The sequence below is a fragment of the Anopheles moucheti genome, chromosome 2 (assembly GCF_943734755.1).
Source record: "Anopheles moucheti chromosome 2, idAnoMoucSN_F20_07, whole genome shotgun sequence".
In the NCBI taxonomy this organism is placed as follows: domain Eukaryota; kingdom Metazoa; phylum Arthropoda; class Insecta; order Diptera; family Culicidae; genus Anopheles; species Anopheles moucheti.
In genome coordinates, this window is record NC_069140.1 from 37,419,005 (window position 1) to 37,443,571 (window position 24,567).

At 45.2% G+C, this 24,567-nt stretch overlaps 1 protein-coding gene across 3 annotated transcripts; it reads left to right on the forward strand.

Moving 5' to 3' along the window:
- The first annotated feature begins 93 nt into the window (after positions 1-93).
- LOC128309587 (sodium/hydrogen exchanger 9B2) lies at positions 94-20,008 on the forward strand. 3 transcript variants are annotated; one of them, XM_053046017.1, is made up of 10 exons: positions 3,241-3,288; positions 3,773-3,966; positions 15,829-15,982; positions 16,063-16,147; positions 16,235-16,480; positions 16,558-16,730; positions 17,830-18,597; positions 18,669-18,791; positions 18,857-19,106; positions 19,192-20,008. In XM_053046017.1, the coding sequence occupies exons 3-10, from the start codon at positions 15,839-15,841 to the stop codon at positions 19,344-19,346; spliced, it is 1,944 nt and encodes a 647-aa protein (XP_052901977.1). In that variant the 5' UTR covers positions 3,241-3,288; positions 3,773-3,966; positions 15,829-15,838; the 3' UTR covers positions 19,347-20,008. The 3 variants fall into 3 exon arrangements, with proteins under 3 accessions (XP_052901978.1, XP_052901977.1, XP_052901980.1); XM_053046020.1 differs by having other exon boundaries at positions 18,857-19,097; XM_053046018.1 differs by lacking the exons at positions 3,241-3,288; positions 3,773-3,966 and adding an exon at positions 94-99.
- Positions 20,009-24,567: the final 4,559 nt, after the last annotated feature.

Below are 24,567 nucleotides of genomic sequence, written 5' to 3' on the forward strand. Positions count from 1 at the left end.
CTTTGTATGATTCGAATGAATCGCTTCGAGTGGAATTAGGCTGGGAAACATTGGCGTACGCTCAGTCCCAAAAGGATTTATATCTACGAAAACAAATAAGTAAGTAAATATTAAACGATGAATATTAAATTTTGACGTACCGTTGAATCTTGCAGTTTGTATTGCTAAGTAGCTCTTAGTTTAAGCTATATTAGCTATACTGTTACATATACAAGTTTAATGAGGCTGTTTAAAGCAAAATCTGTATAAGCTTTTTGGTGCCTTTGTGGCGTGAATTTAACTAATTTATCAAAACTGGAAATGGTGACCAGCGAAGCTTTCCACTCACAACCAATGTGGACCGGACAGCACAAGTAGTATTTTTGTTTTCCCGACTGTTATTTCTCATTGGTGCTGCTGCCTCCGGGCATCAAATGCAATTGATCTGTTTTGAGTTGACATTGATTGGTGAAAAATAGCTACTTATCGCGGACGGATTGCTTTTTTGTGCCCGATAACCAATCTTTGGGATGCACCGGAAGATGATTGTGAGGCAAATAAGGTGGGAACTCGTCTCGAAGACGTCGACGCAAGGCCTATACCGATCCATCTTTTGCAGCATTATTTGCTAATGACGTTAGTAGACGAAATTTGCGTATGTAAATTGGCTGTCAATCAAGCGGACCAGCGTGACTCGTTCCAGGAATTCGAGATCAATCACCCGTAGGAATGATTGGTTATTGGTTAAATGGTGACGAAAACCGATCGCCAAACGGACAGGTGAACATTTCGCATGGAAAGCAATACATCATATTGTGCATACCGTGTGACATGTAGCAAGAACGATTTGCTTTTCTCGTTCTAAACGCACCAGGAAAATGCAGGGAAAATTATTTCATTATAGAAAGAATGGCTCAAAAAAGAGCATCTTACAAGATTTGTTTCCTACTCTGGAAGGAAACACGGTACAGATAACAGAGACTGGGATAAAGTGGGCCAAACATTCCACAAAAAAACAGACGAAACAGCGAGAAGAACACAATGAAATTGATAACCATTCGAAGATCCGTTTAGTCATGTTCATTTCGTGCGTAACAGAGTGGGTGTGTTGTGTAACTGGAATTATTCAATGTCAACTAGTAGTTCTATATTTAACTAGCGCATAATCATATCGTGAGGTGTTCGCTACGGCAAAGCCATGATAGTTGATAAGAGATCCTGATTTATTTAAACAAACAATCGGGTGCCATTTATTAAGCAACTCGATGCTCCGAGAAGAAGCGCTCTTCTGGAGGTAAGCAAAATCACTTTCGAAAGTAACCGTAAGGGTTGAGATGGAGTTTGAAGCGAAGTTGAAACTGTTGCAGAATTAAATCCACTTGTGCTTACACAACTTTGCAATAACCGACTGCAAGCTTATCGGAAGGCACGCGGCTCAGAACGCTACGTTGCGCCTAAAACAAAGCCGTTAGAGGTACTGCTCGTACATATCTCTATATATATATACCAAAGCACCAGTTTATAAATCTTAACAACTTGACACACTGCGACCCGATATTGTGACAGTTATGTTCCGAACACGATTTACGGTTCTAGCGTATCGACAGCTAACGGAACAGCGTGAAACAACGTCTACTCATGATCCAGGCTGCTGGCAATGTTTACACAACGGAGGTGAACTTTTACGTCACGGTACCCGGTAGTGTAGTCATTGTCTGGCGACTGGTTACGATAATCCGAACACTTCAGCCTTCAAGCAGGGTGCTCTTCAACTGCAACTGTCAATTCGATGAGTGTTTGTAAATTAATTAATGTAATGTTCATGTTCGATAGCGGGTGCTCAAGAAGTCGTGTACTGAAGGATGTTTTAATCCATTTGCGCGTGGCACCTGCCGGTGTGGTTCCTAATCAGCGCTCATCATGTGTCGTGGTTCTTGTCTACCTTGGCCAAGAAGGCCTTTTGGAGGTATATTAAACGTAGTGCGATAGTGGCTTAAGAATAAGATAATTGGAAACGTCTTTAATAACGTTTCAAGTGCAGAAAGAAACCCTTCGTTGCGTAGAAGAAGTTTATAACCTTGCCCAGCGGAAGTAGTTACTAGCGATTTCTTAATCACTGTACCTCGTCAAATGGATGCACGTGTGTGCTCTGTCACCCAAAAACCACATGGTCTTTACTTCGCTTGATTTGCTTCCAGAATCGAACTTGATAGAGTTTATCAAATGCTCAATGAGTGTATTGTGAGTTTAAGTAAACTTTTTGGTGACATTTTATAGTCGCTGGTTTGTTAGGTTAGTCTTCAATGGTTCCTTCAATTCACGCACTCCGGTTATTGGAAGTGTAAAATTATCATCATCCAGTTTTGGAAACCATGTCTATGGTAGGGAGAAAGCGTTAATCGGCTTACTACGGCCGTAACTGGAATAACAGCCAGGGAACGGTCCGCACCACTGGATGATACCAGTTCTAATTAGCAGTTCGTTATTACAATTTACTTTTGATTTGCCCATTTCATTGCAAAGCTTACTTTGCTTGGATATATCCCTCTACCTAGTGACATCGTTTTATTCTAACCTCTAAGTTATGTGAATGTTTTTTTTTTTACATGCCACAAGTGGTACGTTATCATCCTCACTAATTGTCCTCCTCCTGAAATGGTGCGCAGTACCGACTGTATGTGAAATAATGAAGCTGTTGGGTGAGCGCCATTCCGCTCCAGTTACCTGTCAGGTGTTGTTCATCTGCCGTCGGGGGGAAAAGATTGTCCAACAGCGATAGCTCCCGTGTGCCACAGTGGATCGATCGCTCCGAGATGACAGCTTTGTCCCACAAACACACTCGGACGACCGATTGGCGCATATCGCACCACACACGGTGTACTACCGATACTTAACCCATGCTTCCCTTTCTTACCCATCGCCCTCCCGCCAATATGCTCCCTGCACTCCCCATTCCGATCCGGCCACATTATCTTGGCCCAGCTCTGGGGCATACTGGACGGGTTGAACCAAAGACGATCGTGTTTTGTTGTTTTTATTATTATTCCACCCGGTCCGCAGGTTCGCCGGAACGCGCGCGCGCGCGCTCGCACACACGCACTCGTGCTCGTTCGTGTGCGCGTATAGGTACAGCGTAATCGGAAACATTGTTAGCACTACATATTGACACGGTGTTTCCTTCCACGGTGTGGTTGGCCGAAGGGCACCAGGCTATAAAAGCGTGTCGCCAAATGAAGACGCTTTTTAGAAGTCTTCCGAACGGGGACCAAACCGTTACACTCCTCGCACCGTGTGTGGTGATCGTGTGTTGTATGTTTGAATGGATGGTTTTTGGGGGGCTTGGTGGGGGTTATTGTTTCGGTGGTGGTGTTCCTGTGGGCAATGAAAGGAAAAGCGCGCACATCTGGAACTGTGGCGAATGGGTCGCGTCGTGGATGCCCTTTTATTGGCCCCCCCGTGGCCACCGTGTGCATTGTTTCACAATGCTAGATGGTATTGCCGATTGTTAAGCGTGTGTTTTATTGTGTATCGGCCGTATCGGCTGCTTGGGGCAAAAGCAAATGAGCAGTGCGGGTGTATGTTTTTACTTTATTGTTGTTCAATGACATTTCAAAACTTTTATTCAAGAAGGGCAAGTAAAAAGTGCGTGAAGTGAGCAAGTTAACAAGTTTGCAAGGAGTTAATGTTTAGGAGTTTAGATTGCTGCAAAGCAGTAGTGGCTTAAACTATCCATTACCATAATGGGACTAATTGTTCTTACTGCATTTTCCCTTTTTTTCTCCATCCCAAATAGTTACAACCCGGTGGCCCCAAGTGTACTGTAGTGTAGTGTACCGAGACGTTTGCGTTTATTCAAATTCGTGAATGTGTTCGTGCATGTTTGTGTGATAGCGCGGCGCATAATCCTACCCAACCCAGCGTCCGTGGTGGCAATTGCAGATTGCTGAAATTACTGAAGTGGCGGAAGTGGTCCGAAAGAGCGTACAGGTTAGTTGCACTTCCTTCTCTGTTCTACTTTGGAACACTTTGGTATCATCACGTACCCCCCACCATCACCTCGTATGCATCGTCATCTACATACCAGCTAATGTGCGCTTATGTCCAATGTTGGCGTCCAACAGAAACGGAGTAGCCCAACCCAAACTGACGACCCTAGTGTGTAAGGTCGATCGTTTGTTCTGTGTTTGCTGTCGGAAGGGATTCGAAATTGGCAAAGATTAGAAAATGTGACTACACACCACCCCCCGCCAAAACGCCCCCATCACTCTCGCCGATTGATCGGGAGACAAGAAAAGATCTTGACCGGTGTCACGTGTGATCAACAGTGTCTCATCATTTACCCCATCTTACGAGGGTGTGAATGACACTTGGACGAGATTCTTGTTTTAGGGAGAATTTTGTTTTCGTTCAAAGTAACAATATTGTATAACTTTATTTGTTAAAGGCTGATCTGAGAAATGGAACAAAATATGTTGCTGTTTGTTTGATACAGTTATGTGTGTTTGAAGCGGTAGTCTCTAGCAGTTAGCTACATACGGTTGGTGTGTTTGCGATTTGCATCTAGCGGTGCATCTCAATTACTCTCCCTGGTCTAGGGCGTAGGAGTTACTTAGGCGGCTTAGCGGTGATTTCGATCTCGACTCCGTGATTTGTAGTGGTTCTTCTGGCGCTGTGTGTCTTCCCACCTCCCTCTTTGTACAAGAATGCACATCAACGCAACATGTGCGAAACGACTTGGCGGCCAATTGGACGTACGTGCTACTAGCTTACGGTGACACCATAGAGGTAGCTCGTTCGGGGTCGCTTTGTTTGGAAATGGTTCACGAATTTGTTCACGATCCCAATGCAATCGTTTCTAAAACCTTTATCGGTAATTGAACGCAGATGATACCCACACTTTGGTGTCCAATTATGACCGATGATCGCGCGATGAATGATTAAAGCCCATCCATTCAAATGTTATGAGCCAAGATACATCATCAATTGCCCCGTGGCTGTTAGGCACCGTGTAGACAAACAAATATGATCGATTAGTGTGGTCCACTGGGTGGGTGGACTGGGTGGTCTTAGAACTGACCATTAAACCGAACCATCCGTCAGCTTGTGCTACAGCCCGTATATGTGACGAAGTATGAAGTGGAATCGCTGTAACCCTTATCGCAATACCGACGCAACACCGATTTGATATTAATTGGCGTGATGCGTATACGATCAGTGCGTTAAGATTGATTAGGCGCGCTGGTCAAGGGGTTTTCCAAGTGCCGATGAACGATCCCGCCACCAATCTGTCGGTCACTTTCGCTGGGTGTGTTTTGGATGCGTGCGGCTACGTCACAGCAGCAAAAAGAAGCTGTTTGACAGTGGACAGACAGTGCTAGAACTCGAACGTATCGTAACTGATCCGATGCACCGGTTCTAAGATGCAACGTGCCGTATACGACGTACACTGTTGTACCCTGTGCGACCGCGAGACAGCAGAAACATATTTATTCATGAGCCACGATGACCATATTAGTAGTGCTGGGTCGTTGGGAAAACCGAACCTGTCCCGGGTGCCCGGTCCAATCGAACGGCCACAGCCGATCCACTCTGATTAGGTCTTTCGACTTTGGTGTCGAGTGCGCTGTCGTCTCGCGTCGTGACATAAATCCCAGTATCCCCTGAGCAAGCATCCTACTGTTGCGGTAGAGTAAGGCAAACACACACACACACACAGAGAGAAGAAGAAGACGGCACCTGAAATTCGCATTTGCAATAGGTTACAACAACCCGGGCAAACTTCGGCGAATGTGCACCGCGCGACTTCGATCATCCTCAGCTAGAATGGTGTGGCTCATCGTAGATTTGTCTCTACCGCCCCGGTGTCTCGGTGCTCGGTTTGACTGGCTTAGCTGGGCAGTGCCTGGAGCCCCACTGGTAAAAGTGCCCGAAGCTGATCGAATCCCCCCATCGTTCGCAGCTTCCAGCGTGTGCCTCGAAACGAATCGATCGCACGTCGCACGATCGACGGCGAGGGTCGCGGAGCCGTTGTTCGTCTGGGAAGTCTCGATGCACACCGTTGTGGCAACTTACAGCGGTACTGGGGAGTGTGACGGTGTCGGTGTGTGTGTGTGTGTGTGGTTTGTAGTCGCATTTAAAACGAAGGGAGGAAGGGTTAAGAACAATAAAACATCACCAATTAGTTGGACGCGGGTGTTTGGTTCTAGTTTATAAATAAGGGTACCGTGCCGGCGATCCCCAATAGTCGCTTGCAATTCGTCGTCCAGTTCGGAGAAGCGCACAGAATTGACCGTGCGAGATCTTTGGCGGGGCTAAGACGCCTTAATCTAGGCAGATAAATTCACCAGGCGTAACGTTCCACATCGGGCACAACTTGCAGGCGTTGAGTGACGTTTGAGATTGGTTTCGCCAGCAAGGATCACAGTAGACGGTGTGATCAGTTAGTGACATCCGGGAGTGGAGTTTGTGTAGCGTGTCGTCATAATGGTGATGATGTTCTCGAGTGTACTGCAACTTCAGGCTTATTCGTGCATGTGAACCGTTGTGCGTGTTTCTTAACGTCAGCCGATTGTCCATCTCGCGAAGGATAGGAGAAGGTCCTGCGCATATCATCACCTAGCACCTGTCCAGATGACAGTAGTCGCGTGTGTCTCTGTTGTTTGCGTTAAAGTCTAGCGCCGCCGTGTGCCTGCTTACGAGTGCCTTAGAATAAGTGTGGCGCGTGCATCGCTTTCGGACGTTCGCACTCGTCCTCCGTCATCGGTGCGAGCTCGTGACAGTTCCCGAGGGTACCAAATCAGCCGTCATCATCGTTACCATCGCTAAACGGTCCCTGGGCCAAGTAGCGTGAGTGTGAGATTAGGAGCGTACGCCCTTGTGCCCAAAGTACCCCGTCGTAGTTCAACGAGCGTGTGTACTATCAACACCCGGAACCACCGTACCCGGAGCCGGAGAGCGCTCCCGAAGCGAAATCATGAAGAAAACGTAATTATAGAGCGCAATGGCGCGGTTTCAAATTGTTCTCCATCTCACCCACTACCAACCAGCGGAGGCCCACTCCAGCCCGCTTGCATTCTTGCAGTATCTCATTAGTCCGGTTGCCCTCTCCCCACCAACCAACTGGCGCGATCTAGTTGCGATCGAATTTTGGATCGAACGGCGGCACACACCGGTGCGGTGCGTCGTTGATTGGTGAGAACAGTTCCCACGGCTCCGCTCCGTTGTCTACTGCGCCGGGCCCGGATTAGTTTAAATGGAAGCTGCAGTTGTGGTTTCCTTCTCCAGCCCTAGCCCACAATCGGGTGCATCTGGATCGTCTCCATTGTGCGTCAACGCTTGGTGCGTGTCGAGAGGTGATCATCTGATCTACGGTTCGATCGGTGGCTATAGGTAACCGGTAGGAATGACCCAAGGGACGGATTATGATGATGCTGATGATGTTCGTGAACTCTCACGCACTTTGCTTCAAGGTTGTAGTAATGCAGCCGTTGCACTGGTAGCAACCTGCGCAACGTTGCAGATTGGTTGTCTCCATATCTATTTCTGGACTTGTTGTAAGATGTAATGTCTATTGGTTGGCATATCTGCTATACGGACAAAACAATAGACACACAGTACAGTAAGAAGTTTTTTAGGAAGTTATTTATTATTTTTATAATTACATTCCTAAATTCATTTAATTTATTTAATTTTCAATAATTAAAAAAATGTATTCAATGCGACCATTCGTATGGACTCTCCAAAACGCTATAGGTAGATAGTGAAGGTTTATTTTAGCAAACTTTTATTTATCGGCAGAACAACCTCAAGAGGTCTAAGCCTACTATATCTGCGTTTCTTTGACTTTAGCAAACTATTTAATAATTTCCCATGGCAATTATGTGAAATGAGAAGATATTTGCAGTATAGTTTCCCATCAAATCACATGAAGACTAATTCCGTTAAGTCCAAACATGTCCATTATTGTATCTTCTCTGGCACATGAAGAATACTTACTGTCATGTTTACAACGATTCTTACCGCATAAAATTCTTTCACCCAATGAAGGTAATCATGAAAACAAACCACTTTCCGTTACAATACACCTTCGATTGCTGCCAATTCTTCCATGTAACCTTTCAATCCATAGACACATGATCTACACTGCCTGTGCGAGTGGATCACTCAAATAGTTCTACACCTCCAATCCACCACCTCTGAAGCATGGATTGGATACGGTGCGGTCTGCACATGAATTGATAATTTCATTGCCGTCTAGCGGTCTCGGGTTGCGTTTGCCAGCCCCGTTCGTGGAAACTTTTGACAGCGACCCTGTTACATGCCAAAGATGGCCATCGCGTTCGCCAACTAACCAGTAGTAGCACCGGTACCACCACTAGCTGCTAGGCAGGACGGGAAGGTGTTTGTTTGTTTTTTTTTGCTTGCCGTTCCACAAAGGTCATACCAACTGGCGGTGGTCGGGAAGACATCGGGAAGGTGCACATCGTTTTAATTGCGCGCATTGGTAACACCGAATACCCACCGCCTCTACGGTGCGTCCGGTCGACACCTACTTTGGCCGCCATTTTGGGGGCTGTTATCACCCCTCCGACCGCCGCCATGTTGATGCGCGCCCTAGCGTAATTATGAAGCGCTTTGATTAATTGATTAACTTTTAATTGATTTATTAAATTCTAGCGCTTATTAATGTCGAGCAGTTATCAGGCGAGGTTGGGAGCTGCCGCCGCCGCCGTGGATTGGTAGATTTGTTTTGGCCGAGCTATGTTTTGCTTTGCTCGCTACCACTTTTCTACTGCCGCCTTCTTCCAAGCGCCAGTCGCGATCGCGATCGTACTCGTACGAAACAATTAGCTTAAAATGGAATGAAAACATGTCTTGAGCACGCAACATGGTAACATGTTTGGGACGGGAATTCCCTTTTCCAGCGGCGAAGCATGTCTGGTGCGCGTTAAACTGATGGAGATACTGCCGGGCAGTGCGTGTGATGAAATGTGCGTCCATAAATCTTCCGACGATTGGTGGAATTCCTCGCACAAATCTGTCACCCCGAATGGTGGTTTTGATAATGATTTCAGAACGATTGTCCATACGTAGTCGGGAACGTAAATTGCACGTACGACGGAGGTGTTTTTATTGCATTTCTTATTACCGCAAAGCCACCGATGGGTGGCTTCGGCACTGTCCGCAACTGCTTAATGAATGATCAAGGTTGTATACTGCTGCTACGGCGCGAGCGATGGGATGTATTTTGTCTTATCTGTCGAGAGCTTGGCACCACATGTTATGTTTGAACACAAAAAAACATCCAACATTCAATGCGTCATGTTTGTTGCCTTCAATTGATTAGAATGGGGTGGCACTTAAATTAACAAATATTTGTCCTACAATCAATTCAACGCTTCGCTGCAGCATCGTTTCCATCCCATTATCCTTATCGCCCAGTTCCAGGGTGAGTCATTTAACTACTGTCCATCCAAAAAAAAAAAAACAAACGAACGGAGGAAGGATGGGAGCGCGAAGAAATATTGCACGCGATCTACACGCGATCACGCGATGGTGAAAGGAGCATAGTTCACATATGTGGCTACTGTCACGAGAACACAATCAGCGTACGCGGCATTAGAGAATCAAAACAGCCTAGCCAGAACCGGAAAAAGCAAGTGGATGCGTTACCATTGACGCCACGCAACAACTTCAATTGCCCTTTTGGGGTGGGGTGAACTTTGTAATTGATCCGTTTTGCCGAACGAACGCGAATCGGTTTCCCTTTTCATTGTCCCAATCATTTGGCGAGGCGCGCTGACTAATGAAGGCAATCGTTTTATTTGTTTGTCCCACTGCTCTAATTATGTTGTTTGGTGGGAACTATCGGCAAATTTTGGGAACCACCCTATTTGCTTCCTCACAGAATTCGAATTGTGTTCATGATTGTGCTGACGTAATAGCAGGGCGGGTCCCGTTCATTGACCATCTGCATCATGGATCTGCTGTGATCGCAACATCAAGATGGTCAAGATCAAGCGATGTTCCGGTTGTGACGGATCGAGGTGTTAAATGGTACCGTCCTCAGCGCGATGGGGCTGCATTTATTTGTGCAAACATGTTGGCCATATTGTATGCTTGAGAGCCTCCCAAACATTCGTCCTTTCAGGTTCGGTTAGCATACTGTTAAGGGTGCGGTTACATCATCGAGGCTTAAGTGGTGTTTTTTTCATTTATAAATAAGTATGTTTCGAAAGATTTAATCGGTTTATGGTTAATTGCTTTAGAGGCCGCGAATGGATTGCTGATTCACTTTTTTATTTGCGGTGGAAATACCGTAGGGATTGTCGTTGGCTTTTGCTCTGACCAAAACCCTCATGTCAGACAATTACGAATTCATTCATTCATCTGTGAGCCGACTTCTTGAAGTATTACGTGAAGAACTTGTATGACATTAAAATCTTTATTACTTGTCGTCTAGTTCTAATTAATTGGAGGATGTAAGGATTGAATCGAGTATAAAATACAGTAAAGTATTTGTTAAGTTGTACATTACAGTTTGTTACTGATTTCACGAAACAAAGTTATGAGCAGCATAGCAAAGACGACAACAAATCCGTCCAATTATGACGGTCATGGCAGGAGTCTTTGTCTATCTCTGAAAAGATATAAAGTACAGCTGGGTGATGAAGTCAAACACATCACAGAACGAATAGAATGTAGCGACGAAACGGGGCTTAGTCTAGTCGTTAGATATCGAAGATTAAAAATCGCACATAGATTTAGAACATAATTCCAAAGATATAAAGTCGAAGTTGGTGCAAGTATGTTAATGGATGATCCTGTGAATTAGGTCAACAAGTCAACAAGGCTCCCTATAGAACCACTTTAAAATGGATAAAAGAACAATAATCAAAGATAACAGACATTCAACATATTTATTAAGAACACGATGTCTAAACATCATAGTTTTTGAAACGTTTGACAAGCTACTTAAGCGCAACGACAGTTGCCAAACTATTTCTAATTTACCCCCAACGAATGCAGACCACTTGAATGCAATTCTAAACGTCAAGAACCTCACACCCGCTTTCCTTTCTTGGAGGTGACTACGAGCGACTTCCCTTATCTATTTTCGCGGATGTCCACTCGGTTCAGCTGATGACTTCAATCGATCGATTAAGTACTACCAGTATGGTGCCCAGAGACGATTAACGAATGACGTTAGTGGAGCGTGCACTCGTGCCAATTGCCGTCGTCGGTGCTTCTCTCGTTAGTAGCGGTGGTATTGTCTAATGATACCGCCGATTTAAAAATCCGTGCCGATGGAAGATCCCAGATTGGATTATGTTACCTGTAATTGGTATCTGGTCGTACAGTACGCCTACAGACATCAAACAAACATCGTGCGGTGACGTACGTTTCGATTGTGAGTGCGAATCGTGATCGTGGTTTGGGGGAAACCTAACGGCTGATGTCTCCCATCTTCGAAACACAAAACCAACACTGTGTAGCGATAAAAATGGAGCTTTTTTTTTCGAATTTCTCCTTAAATATGTTAAGCACACGTATATGTAGGTGTACGAGCGAAATTGTCGCGGCTTTCCAGATTGACGAACCATCAGGGCGGCTTGGTCAACATGAAGCATTACCGTGTCGAGACACCTTTTAGCATACTTATCACATGGCCTGTGCCCGTGCCGGACCTCATCATCATCTCATCATCATCATCATCATCATAACGCCGGTAGTATCGGTTCGCAAGTGGTCAAAAGCCGACGGTAAGCCTAATGTCGTGACTCACATGACTCTCGCGACGAAGAAGATTCGACCGTTTATCACCCTTTGGTTCGGTCGAGAAACACGATCGCCACGTGTGGTAGCGATGGTGGTGTGTCCATTGCTCCCTTCGCTTTCGTGTGTGTCGGCTGGACGGTGCTACACGCGATCGTATGTCAAACAATAATGCATAAGCGGACGTGCGAGTTGCATTTGCACAGGCGAGTGTGCATGCGATGCAATCGTTACAAATATTTAGCTGGAATCATGATATCTATGTCAAATTGTTTTGTGTGTTGCGATAAAATCAAAGGTTCTACAAGCTGTGCATATCACTTGAACGTTATTTACGGATACTATCAGTTGTCATAAATCGTTCCAATCAGAAATGCTACACACAAACGCTACTCTCTCTTCTTGGCGTAACGACCTACTAAGATCATGCCTGCCATTTCTGGCTTCCTATATTTGTTTTACCACGTAGCTGGAGAGTCAGTGCCTGGGCTACAGGAGATTGGTCCGGATGGGATTTTGGCCCGGTCCGTTCCGTGTGAAGACCGGTGCCGCTACCATCATGCCATCGGGCCACCCAAACAAACAAACGCTACTTATGTAATTTGTTTTTCCCATATCAATTAAAAGATGGCTTCGACTGGGGCTAATAAATCAGCGATAACAGGATCCGTAAATATGATCTGTTTTCCATCGTTGTTTTCTTTTCACAACTTTTTGCTCGGCTGGCTTTAGCTTTACGCCCACGGCAGCACCCTGCCGCAGTAGGGATGCCAACATACATTCCAAATGCGGGACGATCGGTCTGCATTGCGAAATTGGCTAACAAATATAGCTCTCATTTCGCTACTCCCATCGATGGCAGTGGCTATATTTACTAGTCAAACATCTGCCGATTCAATTAACGCGATCTTACCATCGTGCCCCTTCCCTATAATCGGGTTGTGGTTCCAGGCCGCGCTGATATGATTGAGCTTGGGAGCACAAATTAAAACGGCAAACGGACGTGAAACGCTCGTGACTCTTAACTGGATGCGCAAACACAGATCGAAAAATCAGTAGCGTGTGTGTGGGGCGGCAAAAAAACACGAACGATCCAACTACCTTAAGTCCTAACACGTAGCCAGGAGGTGAGAAGATCGGGTACGCTCATGTCTTACCCTGCTAAACTTGTCAATCAACACACAGCGCTGGGCGTCCAGATTTGGTAATGTGACGCCAATTAGTTATGGTGATTGTTTTCAGCATTATCACATCCTTCCTAGGTTCTGTTTGGAGCAACTATATCTTATCGCTGAAATTGACATGCTAATCCGTACGGACCTAGACCTAGTTTTATTGTTGGGTTTTGGGCCAGTGGTGACACTCCGCTAGTGATCAGTGCGAATAGCTATTCGCGCACCCTTCGAGCAGTTGCAGTTGGACGTGAATTGGACGGGAATGTTCTCAACCGGCATTGCATGTGTGCTTTAGTTCAGTCTTGACCTATAATTGCTAGGAAGATGCGTACTAATAGTTCCAGAGATAACCGCTGGGCTGATGCCCTTCGATTAACATCGACCGTGTCTGGATCGTACGTCTCTCCCACGTCTGTTGCGTTCCGAAATAGGTTCAGCAAGTAGCAAATGATAAGTATCGCTGTACAGATACAGATGCAGATAGGACATGATCACGGAATGTGTGATCCATGCGAGTCAGCATCGTTTGGGCACAGCGGTCAACAAACGACGATGGAGATGATGACGCACTTGACGGAACCGACCCAGTGCCCTCGAGAACAAACTGCCATTTCTCCACCAACCTGCCCAACCATTGTTGCGAGCTTCGGGGGCTTGATAAAGCTTGTCATTCACCGACCAGACATCATCAAGTGACGATCTACGGTTGCGTCTTTTCTTGGACTTATCATTGACAATCAGGAATAATGGGGTTCACATCCGTTTTGGGTTCGTATAACTTAGTTATAGTCGCATCGTTCTGTGCTCTTGAGGAAAGCTCGTTGAAGAATGCAACTCCAGCATTATCTTGTTGCACTCTCCCCGAACTGCAGTCTGACATGCAAAAGCCTTACGCACCTCGCGGTTCGATCGCTTTTTCTGAGGTTGGAGAGTTAACTTTTTTTCCGTGGGCGGCATTTAATTTCTCATCACCCACCGTAAACTCGGTCAGCCTGGTGTCGGCAGCACTCATTAGCCAGCGCAGCGCGTACGGTTCCCCCTCTCCCAACGATTTTGAAACAATAATTATTGTTGAAGCGTCAAACAAAGGGTGGCCCGGGTGCGATTGTTTGAATTCCACGGCTTACGGCAAGCGTGTAGCTGAACTCGTGCGCCTCCGGAGTAGAAACGCGTTGTTCGGGCCTCTGTGCTGTGGGTGGTGTTTGGGAGGTATCGGGCATCGGTTGGCGGTTGCATCCCGGTGCCACGTGGTTGGGCGGAACTTGGAGCACACATTTATAAGCACCAACACACACATAAAGACAAGCTGTTCGTCTGATTTCCAATCAATCAGAGATATCTAGCATTGGATCATCGCTTTGTACAACGGGGCCGTAAAAGATGAACTGACAATTAATGTACCTTCTCATCGTCCGTGGTTGACCTTTGGCATTGAGAGGGTTAAAATTGAGGTTGCTATGAAATGGAGTAATTATATTGGAGCAAATGTATGCGGCTGTGAAGGAAGAGATTTTCTAAAAATTCCATCTAAACGACCAGTGTATACACACAGATGGCATGATTATGACACTGGAGTCAACAATCTACTTTGATCGTTAACGATTGTGATCGGGGTGGTAGTGGCACCGGTTTCACACGATAGGATCGGTATAAAACCCCATCCGGACATCATCGGGTTTGGTGATAACTAGTATGTCTACTAAGCCAAAATTGTCTACTAATAGGACGGTACGCCAAGAATTCTAATGCAGTTCACCTTAATAGCAATAAGTCCAAACTGCCAAAAATGAATGTGTTTTCAATTGATTGCTTACTGTTACCAATATTTAGACATTCGTTCAAACCTGGAAGGTACTGGATTGATATCCCTTCTCCTACGATCAAAGCTCAGATAGGATTAGTTTCTGTACTGAACTTACTCGTAGGCAGTGAGTTTCTGAGTTTGTCATGCGTACTGGATCCATTTGGTTAACATCACTTGGTTATCATGATCCTCATTCCTAATTTCTTGGAGCTTTGTCGATGCCTCCAGTCTAGAGTCAAACATATTTATATATGTTTAAATAAAATTGTCCATCATTACGCCTCGCCATAAAGTTCTTATTAACCAGATAAATAAAGCTAGCCTTAGTTGATCACGACTCGGTTACGTGGGCAACGATAAAACATAGGATGGAATATTCGAATAGGATGAATGCACTACGACTGGTGGACATTATGGAGACAGTTATGGGACGAAGTGAAGTGCCCTGCTTCATCCGAAGAGAAATCCCGTCACCGGCCTGCGACTTCTACTGGTCTAGTCCCTCGCATAACAATATGTTATTGCTATCAAAAACGGATAAAAACTGGCCATAATGAATTATGCGACCAGGGACAAACAAAGGAGGTCGTACACTTCAGCTTCGGGACGGGACGTGAATGTCTTAGATCGGATCGCGGACGCAGAATGAAACTTCACTGGCTCCATTTTTACCAGTGGGATAATTTTAACAGAAGTCGTAACTCCCATGTTTTGTTGTAGACCAAACGTTGATGTTTAAATGATGAAACGGATGCAGCAAAACTAGAATTAATTTACATGTCGTACCTTGTTCCCGTCGGATTGGTCCCGATGGGATTTTGGTCCGGTCCTGTCGTGTGATAAACCGAGCAAACCTATCACCTGTATTATATCCACATATGAGTAAAATGAGATGTGTCACTTAGGGATCTGAAAGCCAAATAGGGTTCGTCTCTTCCTGCAGTTAAAACAACAAGGTCTCTTCAACTTGGTGACGCAAATATAACAAAAACATAATTCGCATCTTCCACGTCATTCAATCATCTATTACGATCTCATAGAATAATATGCACGATCGCCAATCGATCGCTAAATCTTTGGTCCCATTCCCGGCAGTATTATCAAGATGCCTTCGGAGGAAGGGAATGCTTCCTCGCAGTCGTCCAGCGGCGACACGAAGCGCAAGGTCAGCATCATCACCGAACCGGTCGTCGAGCGATTAGGGCACGAAAACTTGGGCTTCGAGCAGAACAAACGGAAAATATCGCAGGTTGGTAATATTTATTGCTTGCGCGATGGCGTTCAAAAAAACTATACATCCCATTTTCACCGTATCGCGTGCCTTCGCAGCAATCGCACCATTCCGAGGAAGGTCCGGCACGGAGGAAAAGTAACCTGCACAACAATAACTTTGACACCTCGTCCATCCACAGTGGTAAGTGGGCGCGTAGTAACGCGTGTACTATTCTTCTAGAGCAATTTTTATAACACATCCATTTTCCTTTTTAATTTTGCTCTTAAGATCGCTACAATGGCGAAGCCGGTGGTCGTGCCAAAAAGCAATCGTTCTCGGAAGCGCTGGAGAAGATCGAACGAGATTACGATAACTCCCGGTTGGAGCAGTCCTGGATCTATTCGCTGTGCATGCGATGTCGGGTCGAGTACACAACGCCCTCGTGGGAACCGCCCGGTTGGCAAAAGATTTGCCCTTATCCCCTGTGTCCGTCCTACCGCCAGTTCGCCCGGATCTTGTCGATCATTCTTATAGGTATGGTAGCGCAAGCGAGAAGTGCTAGTGCCGCGCGTGTGCTCAACAATTCCCTCACACCCGTACCTGTGTTTCAGGTGTACTGCTATGGATTACGGCGTTTGTCATCATCGGTGATACGGCCGCACCCGGCGGGCAGCTGTTTCAGCTGGTGGTGCTAACAGTGGCTGCCAACTTTGGCGGCTTTCTCATCTCCCTAACCACTCTACCCCGGCTGATAGGCATGCTGTTGGTGGGCATACTGTTTCAGGTGAGTTAGCGGCAAACGACACTTTGTATACGTGAGTTATCGGCCAGACAGCTGGTGCAGGCAGTACGGCAGACATGGGAAAAGGTCACCTGTCGACGGGCGACTGTACACCGCCCCCGGACCTTTACCGGACGGCTCATTAGCGCTGGCGGTGGAATGGAATCGGATAATAAATTAGTTGCGGCCTTCCGCGCCACCGTGCCCGGAGACGCATTTTGCACCGGACCGAAGATACGGATTATTATATTAAGTCATCTTCATGGAACTCGCCCCAAACGGGAGGAAAGATGCGCTCGAGTGAGCCACGGTGGAATGCGCGAAAGATTGATGAAGAGTTGATTGCATATGCATTTTCGCGGCAAACCTCGGTCGGTTTGCATCTACTTAAAGCCGATCGAGTAGCGAACCGAGGGGAGATGGTGGAAGTCCCTGGTAAAGCGGTAGCGCTTGGTATTTATCATGACCCAGCTCGGTATCATGCTGGGCACGAGTTAAAGCTCATCAGCCCATTAGCTCATGATGTGGAGTGCGCAGAATAGTTTCGTTTGTGAGTAAACAGACTGTAACAATGGCTAGAGTCGTTGGCTACACAAAGGAATGATCGTAAATGATGATCATGTACCGAGAACCGTAAAGAGATTCGCATTATGACTGTTCTAAGCACTGGAGGATCAATCCCCTTGGAGGCCCAGGGTGGAATTATAGTTGGGGCCTCTAATTTTAAAGACGATGAAGGGGGTGGCCCTTGAAATGAGGCAAAGCAAAAAGCGCAGTAAGATAGGGCCCCTGAACTCACTTTGAATTATCCCCCGGGTAGTTCTTGCAAATATTCAAAAGTCGCACAGGGGGTGTGGCTGGGGGTGGCCGGGGTCAAATTTCGCCAGGGACCTCTTCGGGGCCCCTCTAGCATAAGGTGAGGGGGCCTATGTATACACCATTTACTACTACACACGTTTTTTGGAGCTCCCAACACGGCGAGGCCCTAGGCCACCGTCTACTCCGCCGCTGTTTCTAAGATGTTCTAAGACTGTTCGAAGTATTTCCAATATACTCTCCCAACAAACAAGCTATTTTCTATTCTCTTCTTCTACTTAAACAGAACGTTGGCTGGGTAAATCTGGACGGTGACTTCCAGATCGTGACGGCCGAACTGCGCAAACTCGCGCTGGTCATCATTCTGGTGCGAGCCGGGCTTGAAATGGATCCGACCGCGTTCAAGAAGATCTACAAAACCATCCTGAAGCTCGGTCTCATCCCGTGGTTCGTCGAATGCACGCTGATTGCGGTGTGCGCACGGTTCTTCCTGCAGCTACCGTGGATGTGGAGTATCCTGCTCGGTTCGATTGTGGGTGCAGTGTCGCCGGCCGTCGTCGTGCCCTGCCTGTTCCGGTTGCGCACCAAGGGGTACGGTGTGGTGAAAGGTATTCCGACGCTCATCATCGCGGTAGCCGGTATCGACGATGCGGTTTCGGTGGCTGGCTTCGGCATCATCTCCAGCATCATGTTCAGCACGCAGAGCCTCGGGTTGCAAATTGCCCAGGCGCCGGTCTGTATTATCGGCGGGCTTGGATTCGGTGTGGTGTGGGGTTTTCTGTGCAAGTACGTGCCCGAACCGGGCGATGCGTACGTTGTTCCGATTCGCACACTGATGCTGTTCGGTGGCGGACTGCTTGCCGTGTTTGGTAGCGAGGAAATCAATTTCGAAGGTGCCGGACCGTTGGGCGTTGTGTTTGCCGCGTTCACCGCGTCGTACTTCTGGTGCGGACAGGGCTGGGAGCTGGAGGACAACCCGGTGTCTACGGCGTTCGAAATTTTCTGGATGATCTTCGAACCAATTCTGTTCGGTATTACTGGTGCTTCTATCAAGGTAGGAACGGGTGCGGGGATTTGAGGGTACTAGGAGCGAGCATAATCAAGTGTAATAAATATTCGCTGCAGATTGCTGAACTGGATCCTCACATAGTATCGATCGGTGTTGGAAGCATTTACGTGGTGGCTGTAATCCGCATCCTGACCACGGTGGCGATCGCTTTTGGTGATAAGCTTAACGTCAAGGAAAAGGTACGTCGTAAGGTAGTAGATACACGGCCTCTTACCTAGCTAATATACTGTCTTCGATTCCCCAGATCTTTGTTGCCATTTCCTGGATGTCGAAAGCGACGGTTCAGGCCGCCCTCGGACCGGTCGCCCTGAAGACGGTCATGTCGAATGAAAACCGCACGGAAGAGGAAGTCCACTACGCGGAGATGGTAAAGATGGTGTGCATCATGAGCATCATCCTGACAGCACCGCTCGGTGCGATTCTTATTTCGGTGACCGGTACTAAGCTGCTCAAGAAAACGAAACAACAGCTTGAGCCCATGGATGGTACGTTGGGTGCGTTGGGAGCTCAGTCATGCCGGAAGATCAGTCACAAATCGCCCACTATTGTATCGATGTTTTTTTCCCCCGTGTGTTTCAGGCTGGCGGCGAAGCCATCGACCCTCACTGCACGACATCAGCATCATCGACGAGGAGGAAGAGCGGGAAGATATCGAAGGTATTGCGGACGAGGATACGGCTGCCAACACGCTGTCCAACGCCCAAACGGCAGCAGCGTTCACCATCACGAAGTAGATCACTCGAACGGTCGGAGAGACGATACGTTGCTAATGGGAAAGAGCTACCACGAACGATCTTTCTGTCTACTGGACGACGTGCATTCTAAAGAAGCGTAAGTGCTACAGCGAGAGACACTAAGAAAGGAGACGTTAGTTACTATGCTCGGTTCGTCATGGAGAACGTGCTGATCGCGTTTGCGTATCAACATTCGCTGTAGTTAGCATACAATTAGTTTAAAAAATGTTGTTGTTGTAGCATTAATATTGCAAAACGATGATCAGCTTACCAGCGTACTATATTCCCTGCTATAATCCAGCTCAACGATATCTTCCAATGATGGTGAATGTGATCATTTGTAGATAAAATAGCGTTTCAACAAATGTATACATTCCTAAATCTTACCCGATAGATTATAATAGTGTAGCGAGCTGTTCCGGTAGGAATGATTATTTGGTGCTGCCGTGTGTGTAGAAAATGGACATACAAACGGACGACACGGATCGTTGAAAAACCATTTGTTTAGTGGGATTCGTGACGGGAAATACGATTCCCTTGCGGTATTTTTTTTTATCGTAAATGAAATAGTACTCGCAAACGCGCTGTAGTTAGTGTAGCACTGTTATAGCTCATTATTGTTGTATGAAAATGAATGTACTCTAAGATGTTAATAGTACTTACTACCTGTGAGGTGATTTGTTGCTAGTGTTTATGAAAGAAATGCTATCCATTCTAGTTTATAATGCCCGCAGTGGAGGATCAATCCCCTTGGAGGCCCAGGGCGGAATTATAGTTGGGGCCTCTAATTTTAAAAACGATGCAGGAGGGAAGGGGAACATTGAGGGGACTTGAAATGAGACAAGGCGAAAAGCGCAGTAAGAAAGGGCCTACTCCGCCTACCGTTTTATTCGCCGCTGGGCCACCCCTAATCATCTTCTTCAAATGGTCCGCCAGGGCCATCACCATCTTCGAATACAATAACGGAACCGGCTATATCACCACCAACACCGGTTACCACTGTATCTGTACTCTTCTAAATGGAGCTACAATCATACGTGTGCCAACTTTGAGAAGCTGCATTTTACAACTACAGCATTCAAGGAGCACTTTGCCATCGAATAGGTTCGCTCGCAGTGCTTCCGGGATATTCGCCATGCAACACTCAGTTGCAGCGGATACATGAGGGCACAGTATCAAAATTCAATGATCATTGTTTGTGCTTTTGGGCAAATCAGAACTGTTCATCACCGTGACTCGTAATCCGAGTGTTGATAACAGGAATATAGTCCAGTACGATTTTCAATACAGAATGAGCGAGTTACTAAGTTGTGAATTTCGATTCTTTTATTTATTTGTTATTTAGTGGATTGTTTAACATTGTGTATCCCATTAAGCAAACAACGCAAATTTTATTTAATAATAATAGTAATTTGTGTTTTGCCCAGCCGGTTAGATTTGCATAGCTTTTAGCATTTGAAAACTAAAATCAAGTCAAGTTTTTGTGTTGAAAGACTACCTCCATGATCAAACAAACTTCAGCAAAGTATCGAAAACAAATTTCCCTTGCGTACAACCAGCGGCGGATCAAGCGGTAGGCGGAGTAGGCGGTCGCCTAGGGCCTCGCCGTGTTTGGGGCCCCAAACAGCTTGTGCCGATTGTGCGATTTTTGGAAATTTAGCAGCAGAGTTAATTTATAGCATAAAATCTAATTCAAAAGGTAGAAAATTGGATATCCTTTGTTAGATAATTTTTTTTTATTTGATTAGCTATATCGGCCCGGTTACATGGCTAGCAGGGGTATGCAGTGTATTCAAACTCCTTCTTCTTTATCGGCACGACATCTTTAGGATGTTTAAGCCTACCATTTCTATTTGTTTTACTTTATTTACCCGTAGGATAGTCAGTGCTGCGTACGGAGGTTTGGTGGTCCAAATGAAATTTTTCCGTGGTCCAGTCTTGTGCAGACCGGCTGCGCTACCAATACACCATCTGGCCCCGTGAACCCTTATATGCCCTTTTACTTCAACCTATTCATGAATTCTATTTCTTGAACGGGATTTTTTCATCTGTTCGTAAATGATCCTACCATTAGATGCTAGAATAGAAACCATGCTAATTTTCACTTCCGCAATATTCGCAAGCTATTGCCATTGCGATACTCGTGGTGTGGTATTGTTTTCTCTCCCCGATTGAACCGTGAAAATGTCCAGCCTACGTGTTTCGAAACAGTATTGTGGTGGAGTATTGTGTTTAGTATTTCGATTGTCACAATTTCTGCAAGTTTGCAAGCCGGTAATGATGTTATAAATGACACAATCTGTCAGTATACTACGACATAGCTAGCATTGTCATAGCATATGAATAAAATCATATTGCAATCATTAGAACTTTCTTTTCCGTTCGATATTTGATACTTCATGGTTCCTGGAATACCATTTCTGTCTTTCTTGATTAATACTTATTCGAAGTTGGATTGTAGGTCCAGCTTATGTCCATCCATCCCAAACTGTCCAAATACTTCATCATATCCCCGTGTAGAATACTGTTCAAACTACATTGTTGTAATCTCGGTAACATTTGCATCGTTGTTAGACTGAAATTGTTCTAAAATTTCCAATTCTAAATCCATACGGTTGAAGATCATCACCGCGAAATCGTTCATCTAAATAAAAAAAAAAAAACAAGAAAAAAGATACTTGAAGAAATCAAGTATGCATTGATATAAAAACGATGAAGTGGGTGAAGAGGGTAAAAATTTCTTAGTGGTTCTATTATTTTCATTGATGACTACAGTTTAGTACAGATTAGTTTTGGAAATAATTGTATTTCCGCAAAATACACCTGCTTGAATTTGTTGAGAGAAAATTATTGAATCTTCTGTCAATGTTGGTAAATAAATCCTGCGTACTACCTCACTTCGCATTGGTAGCATACAATTTCTTTCTCTATTGTCTTCGATTGGGTGTGAGATTGTTTCTCCTTCATGCATAAAATTTAATAACCAGTGTTCATAATCAATGTTACATCTGTGTTTTGAAAAAAAGTCTCTTCCTAGAATACCGTCTGCATTCAATTCAATGTCTTTCGTTATCAAATGGAATTTATGTTCTAATGAGTTATTTTCAAAATGTATTTTAGTCATGGTTGTGCCTAGAGTGCTTGTTGCGGATGTTTGCGTCCCGTTCTAAGTAAATTAATAATGTTCGATATTCTTTGAAGTATATCACAAAATTAGTGTGTATTTTAGTACGGTTCGCGGTGAAAGAGGCCGAAGGCGCATCCTTCGGCCTTATTTATGCTTTTTGCCCAGGGCGCCATCGTAACCGCTGCTATAATGATGGTGGGCACTGTTCCACCATCATCCTAACTCCGAAACCTTACAACAGCAATGCTGTTGTAAGGGGCTACTCTAGTGTAAACAACGCGCGTTGTGATAACAGTCACAACATTCTCCCTACCAGTGTAACGCTCCTGGGCGTTACACTCTCCTAACGATGTTTACACTTGTCAACTGTCAAAGAAACCCACGCGGTCTACTTACAGGGTTTTACACTTTAGTTCAGATTGGCAGCACACATTTTTTGACACGCCGCACTCGATTTCTTGTCGCCGGCGCACATTTTTGATTGCAAGCACCGGATTTTTTATCGGGAGCATTTAATTTCAACAGCCAGATGCTTGAAAGCTTTTCGGCCACATGTTTATAACCCCCCTTGTGAAAGATTGGTTTGAGTTTGTAGCATTTGTTTATATGCAATATTGTTTGTTTTTTTAGTTACTTGATAAGTTTTGGTGCAAAATATGTTTTAAAAATTGTGAGAAGGTTTAAAAAACATGTATTGGGTAACGTATTTCAAGTATTATGCCCAAAACGCTCTCATTCTATGTATGCAACAGATTTATTTAAATGTACAGCAGTGGATCCTTGGAAATAAACCTATGTCCATAGGATTGGTTCAAAATTGTGCTAACCGACAGAATGGCGCCAGATTTCTAATCTTCTCCAGAGCTATTCACGGACATCGGTGTAATAATTTTGCTTAAACCTCATATATTCCCACGTAATACTGCTGCTGCTAACAATAGTGTTGTGTGTCATTAGACAGGTACGTAATTGTTCGTCCGAAATTCTCTAACTCACCCACGATCTTGTTTACAGGTATCACACAGGTATCACGTGTTACTCATTAGGAACACATTTAGAGCTACGCATTTCAAAGCGGTACTGTGTATTTTATCCTTGTAATACAATAAGGAGATAATTCTGTTCATGATAATCCTACAGTAAACTTGGATACATCGGAGGCAGTACCTAGACGCCGTAACAAAACTACATCTGACGAAGGTCGAAACCGTGTTGTTACAGCGTACGAAAATGGTGCATCCGGCAAAGATATTGCAGAAATGCTAAACATCAATCGAGGATTTAATAAAGTTTATTGAGCTTCAGCGGCGGATCAAACGGTAGGCGGTCGCCTAGGGCCTCGCCGTGTTGGGGGCCCCAAAAAATTTGTGCCGATTGTGCGATTTTTGAAAATTTAACAACAAAGTTAATTTATAGCAAAAAAAATTAATTTACAAGGTAGAAAATTGATCAAAAATAACTTCCTTGGTTATATAAAACATTTATTTCTATGTGATAAATTAAATGCAGAGAAGAATATCGACTTTGTGACTTTAAAGTATAAACGAAATTGCACCAGGACCAGGACACTAATTTTCCCGTTGGTCGAGAAAAATTTCTTCGAAAACTACCTGTTTCCGAATGTATAATACCAGGAGAGCATCCACGGAAGAGGTAGCACCTAGTACAGCAATTTTGGTCGAAAACCGCCGAAAGGTATGCAATGTTTAAACACTAACTTTCCCGTTGGTCGTGAAAAATTTTCTTCGAAAACTACCAGTTTCCGAATGTATAGTACCAGGAGAGCATCCACGGAAGAGGTAGCTCCTGGTACTGCGCCGTAAGGTATGCAATGTTTATACACTATCTTTGCAACTAACTTTCCGCCGTAAGGTATGCAATGTTTATACACTATCTTTGCAACCAACTTTCCGCCGTAAGGTATGTAATGTTTATACACTAACTTTTCATACAAACCAGCTGTTTTCAGATTTCCGATACCAGGAGAGCATGTTGTTCAAGAGGTAACATCTTCCATCCCCCTCCCCCCCTTCCACCGTCAAGATGGCGCGCAAGATGGCGGACAAGTTGGCGGACAAGATGGCGGACAAGATG

What these genes read in the sequence shown, in the direction of transcription:
- LOC128309587 (XM_053046018.1), top strand. Translation starts at nt 15,839, where the DNA reads ATGCCTTCGGAGGAAGGGAATGCTTCCTCGCAGTCGTCCAGCGGCGAC. An exon ending in ACAAACGGAAAATATCGCAG is followed by an intron (nt 15,983 to 16,062) that starts GTTGGTAATATT and finishes GTGCCTTCGCAG; the next exon opens with CAATCGCACCATTCCGAGGA. An exon ending in TGGTGGGCATACTGTTTCAG is followed by an intron (nt 16,731 to 17,829) that starts GTGAGTTAGCGG and finishes CTACTTAAACAG; the next exon opens with AACGTTGGCTGGGTAAATCT.